Source organism: Chanos chanos, chromosome 4 (assembly GCF_902362185.1).
Source record: "Chanos chanos chromosome 4, fChaCha1.1, whole genome shotgun sequence".
Lineage (NCBI taxonomy): Eukaryota > Metazoa > Chordata > Actinopteri > Gonorynchiformes > Chanidae > Chanos > Chanos chanos.
The window spans coordinates 43,608,536-43,616,035 of NC_044498.1; the positions used below are offsets into that span (position 1 = coordinate 43,608,536).

Here is a 7,500-nt window from a genome sequence, read left to right on the forward strand (position 1 = left end):
CATTGTGTGAGATATTTGAAAGCCATACTGAATGTTCTAAGCACAGTGAAGCGTGTTTTCACGAGAGAGGAAGAAATTTTCCAGATGAGGTGGAACTTGGATGCTGTACATTTCAAAGTGAATAAAGAGAAGGATCGGCCATGAAGCAAGCATGTTAACAATAGTAAATTTAGTGATTACATTTTCTCTTACAATAATCTTTTTTAAATTAAACAGGTTGTTCATACATATAGTAAAAGATAAATTTGTTCAAGTTAGTACCCCGCCCAAGATTATGTATGAATTAAAAAAATATTATTAAGGCTGGTTTAACACATTTTTTCAGTTTTACTATAGCTATTATATCAATAATTCCCACGCCCAACACACATATATTTTAAATACACACTCAGTCAAGCTACAATAGGCTATGTGTTTAAACCATAGTCAAAGCTAGCTGTATGTATCCAACATGCAGCTGAGTAAACTTCAGTCCAAAAGCTGTTAGAAGCACATAGAAACAGCCGTGAAGTCTGAATTTAGTCATCAGATTCATCTGCATGCCATGCTGTGTACCTGCAGGCCAACTCCAGACTCTACTGAACTGCAGGTGAAGAGAGCCAGATCCTCTACAGAACAGATCTCTCAATCCAGATTACAAGCACCTGCCACGTTTTCAAAATTTCACTCCTCTAACAGGCCAAATACCAACCTATGACAGTGTTTCCCAATGTCAGTCCTGGGAACCCACACGACAACACATTTTCATTCTAACTCAGCACTGACAGAGTTGATTTAACTAATCTGGGGCTTGGTGATGTGTGGACAAGCTGATTCAGTAATGTCGATGCAGTGAAAATACTGCATAAAATGGGTGCCCTCAGCTATGTCAGTTTTTACAACCATTCTAATGGAACATACTAACTCAGACCTAATGGACTATGAGTAGGTTTGAATATCAAGTTGACAGTGACATTTCAAACTTAACCTCTTGATACTGATGCTACTGATAAGCTTGAGAACATGTTTTCTCAGTTTGTGGTCTGTTGCTGACTGGTCTCCAATGAGTTGTAGAGTTAGGTAGAATAAGCTTACCAACATTCTTGTGTAAAAATATAATTTAATTCGTGAAACTGACGCTAATTGATGAAACAAAATGAGCGCACTGTACAAAATCTAAGGACAGAGTAATTGAAAAGTGCAATGCAAGTATTTGCCAAAATAAAGCCAATTTAATGATGAAAATGAATAGCGCGTCAGAGGAGGACGTTAGCAGACTCTACTTTTCCGAGGAGATTAAGAGTAGGAATGGAGCTGACCGCATTTGTGGGGGTCTAATTTTTCAGCCAGATGCAGTGTGTGGTCTTACTCTCATAGCCTGGATCTGTCTGCACTGCTTAGGGCACTGTAACAGAGACGGTAGAGATTATACTGTGGTGAAACCTCTACTTGTGTGGTCCTTAATAATCAGCATCCTTTATCACACTCCCTTATCAGAAGAACACAGTGCAAAGTTTGCTTAACGGAAACATTTGAAGCAGCATCCACGATATTGGACCGGTTGAATCGCATAGCCTACCCAAAATAAAAACTGTATCTCGCCCAAATCACTTTGTTGACCCTAGAGAAACCATTAACAATAGCAGGGAACAGTGAGTTTCAATGAATATCTGCGAGAGTCACCAAATTCTGAACTGCACGATTTCATCATTACGACATCAAAAAATACTGAGCAGTGAGCTCGGAATTTAAACTGTTTATGTTGAAGCAAAAAGCTTCCTGTCAAAGCTGAATCGCAGATGTGTGGTCGTTATGTGGAGCCGTATTTTAGACGACCTAACCCATATCTTACCCGGTCAGTTCGAGGAGAAGACTTTTCAGACTGACGCCCTTGGTGGACTTTGTTCGCATCAGCACAAATATTTGCGGGAATTTCAGAACCATGCACAGAAGGAGGGTGCTGAAGTTTGCAAAATGCAGCATCATATCGTCTGCCATTATGAGAAAATCGCAGATATGTAGTCCTTGCTCTTTAATCTCTGATGTGGACTACTTTGGGCAGCACTACTCTTGAATCTTGGCAAGGTATGTCAGTCTCGGTGCAGCTGTTGACGGTGGAATTTTGAATTCACTTCCGCACACATCACTTCAAACGTGTTTGACCCGTCATGCCATCCGTAGAAAAGGGCACGCGCGAACCAGATTTAACGTTGATGACTGGTTCGCATGTTTTTAAATTATGAAATGCTTAAGTGTTATGCAACAGGTGGTCTGCGGTTTGGCCTTGAGAAAGTGATGTAATGCACTGAATCGGCAAAAGTATGGAATTTTCTACAATGCAAAAAATTTGAAGGCACACATCTAAACAGATGTCATTTTCTAACATTTAGGTTGTAACCTATGAATACCACATTGACAACTGCAACCATATGCCTACAATTTACATGTGGATTAACACCTTTATTGAGCAATTTAAAAAATAATAAAACTTGTAATTAAAAGAGTTCGATCTTGGCAAAACACCATTTAACCAAACCTCTTCAAATATTATTGTACACTGGCTATTAAACAATTCACTCAAATCTCATGGGTATGGAGTTGTGTAAAAATAAGTTGTTCATAAACAACCTTCCTATGATGCATGTAAATATTTATATCATTGATCATACTTAAAAACCTAAGTGGAGTGTATATCTTATACTTTCATTATGAAATTAAAACATTAGAATAAGCACAGGTTCTGTTCCTGTATTATTCATATGATATTTGTACACAAGGTCTCCAAATTTTGTTCATCTTTTCTCCCAAGTGTGTCTCTGTGACTGTCATGTGACTGTCATGTGATTGGCATGCCCCAGCAGGAATGACTACTCTGCTTACTCTATTTTAACTTCTACTGAAAAGAGAATCAATTCACTGAGCTAATAAAATGTTGGATTTTTCCTCTAAGGATCTAAAACCATGGAAAGTCAGGTGAAAACAATTACTATTGCTGCAATTGAAAACAACAATTGTTCAGGGATACTCAAGCGTATAATAGGTGGAAAAATTAAGCTGGCCAAAACATGTAGCAAAACTGGCCTTTCATCATCAAAATTATATCTAAGGTTCACACCACTGAGAGTGGGAACCTCGATCATCTCTGTAATGGACCGAGCATGTTGAAGTCTTTGCTCTCAGGAAGACTGTGTGTAACTGAGGCTGAGGTCCGCTAGCAAGGCTGCATCTCTGAACTCTGTTTGGTCTTGCGGTGAGAACCGGTCAGCATCAGCAACTTGTCCATACGAATCAGCTCCCTCCCCAAATCTGTGCACACTCGACTGCCAAACATCTGGTTAGTTGTGTTAGGCACCAGGTCTGAATACACAGGCACGTGGCTGGGAAGAGGATTCTCTGACCTGGGCTGCCCCTGTGTGATTATTACACAGCATGAATGTGACACATTACCGATAATCACATTAGTAGGTTATGCATTTTCACTCAGTTTTTCTAAAATATTCTTTTGTAAGTGGTTCTGTTCCTTTAATTAAATTTCTTTGTTCCATGCTCATGTTCTATTCCAACACATTTATCAGCATGGCAGTGAGCTGAGAACAGTGGCGCATTAATCAGGCAATTACTTAGCATTGTGTCTCTGTGTAACAGATGGATGAACCAATTAGTCCTATTTAATTTGCATTGCAGGCAGTTAGCTGTGAAAAACATTTTATGAAAAAAAAAATGTTATATAACATCTTTTGCGAGAGGGATCTCCACAGGCCATGTGTAAGGTAACACTTTAGAATTGTCTCACCAGCTGGTCAAAGTTCTTGAGAAAGCTCCAGTTCTTCTCCCTTTACATAAAAGAGTGAGCACATCTCAGATTAATCAAAGTGTTGCGTATTTAAACACCCACACGACTGTGATTGCACGTTACAGTGAGCTAATCAAAATATCAAACAAATATTGCTGGCAACAAAAGGCTGGGGAGACGGTAAAGCGCTTTTCAGCTCTAACAAGTATAATTAAAACTGAATGATGAACTGAATTATGTAGCCCAGAAAACATGGAAAAATGGGGATGTTACGAAAACTACATGACTTGAATATGTGAGTATGATAATAATGGCGGAGTCAGAACTGCTGATGGCAACCTAAGCACTGGAGGTATGTGTACCGTAACCTGGGTTTTACAGTATAGGCAAATGAAAAGGCTTCATTCACGCAAGTAGAGCTGTAGTAAACCACACCATCCCGGGGGCACTGGGTCGGATGCGGTCCGCTCGTATCAAATGACCACGAACAAAACATCTCATTAGATGGAGAGAGAAAGTTCATTGGCCTGCCCAAACGTAAAGGTAGGCGCATCCATATTTATTTATATGACTTTATCAGGTGAATGTGTGTGAAACATTTAATGACTTAAGTTCATTACCACTCTTTTACACCCGTTCGCTCCGCTCGTACGAACTCTCTCCAGACTTGGTCCTGCTTTACTGGGTCTCGAGTGTCAGCATCTTGCGCCGATGTCTCGCTGCTGCCGGTGTTTCGTGTCCTGTTCTGCGAGTGTCTGAGCACGGAGACTGAGGACTGAGATGTAAGCGTTACTCCGGCACGCTCTGGCAAACGGTAGCCCGCCGAAGTGGCACGTCTGAGGTTGCCTTTCCTATCCATCCACGAGAGTAACAATCCAAACAGTTTTATAGTGTTTTTGCAAAAGCCATGAACTTTAAGTCTCAAAAAGTAAAAACAATATGCAATGTTTCCCTTGTTTCTTGACTTTTCATATAAACTACCAAAACTCGCAGATTTGAATATCAGTCTGTTCTCTCTGTATCCAACTCACTGTCTCTGGCGTGCCTTGTCCCAAAGGCGAGAAGTCTTTCTACGCCTATCCCACGAATCACTACACAAGTGCCTGTTGTAGCCTTTGGGTTGCATAGAGATCTCGCTCTCTTGTTTACACGGATCGTTTCCCCTAGAGACAGCCGGGCAATGCAGAGATACCCAGAAAACCCTTTGTTAATTTACGAGTAGGCGAGACATCCGGATGGAACAAAGGGTCTATTTTAGGTAGAAATACAACAGAATGACGCGAACATCTAAAAGTGCGTTAAGCGCATCCAGAGATGCGTAGGTTACATCGGAAACGATGCAAATAGCAAACATTTTTATTTTTAAGCATCGCTTTAAATATAATGATTTCCTGTTTTTATTTTGAATCAATAGATCTTTTATATCCCCGGCAATAAAACGACTCCATTCAATATAAGGATAAATCGCAATCCGGATCCATAAATAACTTTAGTCCAGTCCAGTAAAACTGCAGCATACTGCAGTGTCACTGCAGTGTGCGGTCCTCAGTAATTTTGGTTCATTGAGGTTTGATAGATATATATGTGAATTTTCCCTAATTTGTCTCTCATGTAATTGAATGTGACACGAACTCCACACTACATACATGTGGAATGGAAAAGGGCAGGAGGAGGAAGACTGTGGCCATAAGAAGGCCAGCTGAACCTGTTCAGGTTGGTATAACGAATGTTATACTTTTTGTAATTGAACCAATGTCGATGGTTGCGTTTGAATAATGGCTTATCTTTTTCGTGTCTTAAGGTGGATATACCTTTCAAGATAAACAGTGCAAGCAGACGTATGCTACCGCCAACAGGGATGGATGGAGTAACAAACTCTTTTCAGGACAACCTGCCAAGTGTGGTAATTTAATTGAACTCACTCACTTTTCCTCTGTAAAAATGCTTGTACTCCTTTGTGATTACAATTAAAGAACCCATAGACCACTACAGTGCTTTGTAATTTCTCACAGCGGACACTGTATGGGAGTGATCACCTTGTAGATGTAAACCCAGATTCAAACTCAATCAATAAAAAAAATGGAGGAGGTGGGCTTTCATGGAGATCAGTTTTAAGAAATGGTTAGGTTGCAAATCTTAAAGTTTCCTAAAAGCTCAGTTGTGATTACATTACATTGAAATGTGTCTCTCATACTGAAGCCTGTCTGTGCTTGTAAGATCACCACACATGAACTCCCTTACAGTACAGAGGTTAAGAGTGATGTCTGTGTCTCTTTCTGAAACTACATGCAGGCACCATCAGCAGCAGAGATGGAGGGGGAGATGGAGATGCTGAGGAGTGAGATCCAGGCACTGAGGGAGGACTATGAGAATGAAAAACAGCTGAGGATGAAAGCGGAGAAAGATCTGAGAGAATTGAAAGGTAATGTATTCAAACTCATTTATTTATTTATAAGTCATCTCGGTACAGAGAAACAGAATTCTACTGTATTCAGGGTTTGTTTGATTAGATACTAAGAAAAAGTGTACAATGACTTGTCCCCATGTTTACACATCAACACTCTTGCTAGCCATTGGGGGATTTAGTAGTTACTAACATCACAGTTATAATAAACTGCTGTATTTTAAAACCAGATGTTACATAGTATGGCTGAATTGAACCTTCAGTCTATACACACAAACACACACACACACATGCACACACACACACACACACACACACACACACACACACGCTTGAAAAAGAATTGTTTAAATACTTGCAGTCAAACTCAAAATCAAATGATAAATTTACAATTTTTCATTTCCTCAAGAGATGAATGATGTTTTGCTTCAAATGAGAGGGGCAGTGGAGCACCTTCAGAAACTGCTGCATATGAGGCCAATAGAGACCACCTCAGGGCCAGAGGAGGACTCTCTTACTGAGTCAGGGACGCACACAGAGCTGAGAAAGACCATTAAAAAAGAGGCCACTGTGGATGGGGGCTCCTCTGAGGTACCTGAAGAGTTGGCTGCTTATTCCACTCAATACATTAAGACCTATTCTGCTTTTGATTTTTGTACAGTATTTTACCCAGTCCAGTGGTTTTTGGTCTGTGGACAGAGTGATACATGGATAGTGAATTGAATATTTTTAGACTGTTCACGTAAGTTAATACAGGTAGTATTGGTGTTAATTTCCTCAGTGTTTGGTTAAAGTCATCGATAATAACGATTGATGCATTTTTACACGAGGCACCCCAAATCAGCTACAGCACCATTCTCCAAAAACTTACAAAAACCTCCACCATATTAACAGAGCAATTGATTTAATTTCTTACTCCTTACCTTTAGGAGTCAGTGGACATGATTACTCTCTCAGGGGGCCTGGCTGTAATGAAATCCCTTTACAGTAAAATAAAAGGAGTCAACGATTACAGGAAATACACTTCTGAACTGCTCATGATAGTGTTTGGAAGGGAGACATTGGCCACACACTCTCTTAATGGGAGGAGAGCTGCTAATGCCAAAGAGGATGTGGTGAAAACAGCTCTTCCTGCAGAGAAAGTAAAGCAGCTTATTGGTAGGTTGAATTACTAATGATTTTTTAATAGATGTCATGGGGAATTATTTCAGTCCTGTTCATAATTTTTATTTTATCTTTTACCACAGAGCATATTCAACAGAGGTTCAACATTGGTCCTGGATTCATACGGGCGGTTATTAGAACAAAACTGAATAACGAAGAT

At 40.0% G+C, this 7,500-nt stretch overlaps 2 protein-coding genes across 3 annotated transcripts in view; both read right to left on the minus strand.

The window, feature by feature from the left end:
* The window catches only part of slc66a3 (solute carrier family 66 member 3), a 4,454-nt gene extending 2,447 nt beyond the window's left edge, over window positions 1-2,007 (minus strand). For both annotated transcript variants that reach the window (XM_030772535.1, XM_030772534.1), the window contains exon 1: window positions 1,832-2,007. In XM_030772535.1, coding sequence (XP_030628395.1) covers window positions 1,832-1,977 — 146 coding nt within the window. In that variant the 5' untranslated portion in view covers window positions 1,978-2,007. The remainder of the gene's footprint in view (window positions 1-1,831) is intronic.
* A 1,183-nt stretch (window positions 2,008-3,190) lies between these two features.
* On the minus strand, window positions 3,191-4,631 carry cimip5 (ciliary microtubule inner protein 5). The gene is made up of 3 exons (XM_030773051.1): window positions 4,393-4,631; window positions 3,773-3,812; window positions 3,191-3,388 (listed from the first exon to the last, which is right to left on the minus strand). The coding sequence occupies exons 1-3, from the start codon at window positions 4,629-4,631 to the stop codon at window positions 3,191-3,193; spliced, it is 477 nt and encodes a 158-aa protein (XP_030628911.1).
* Between the last annotated feature and the right edge of the window lie 2,869 nt (window positions 4,632-7,500).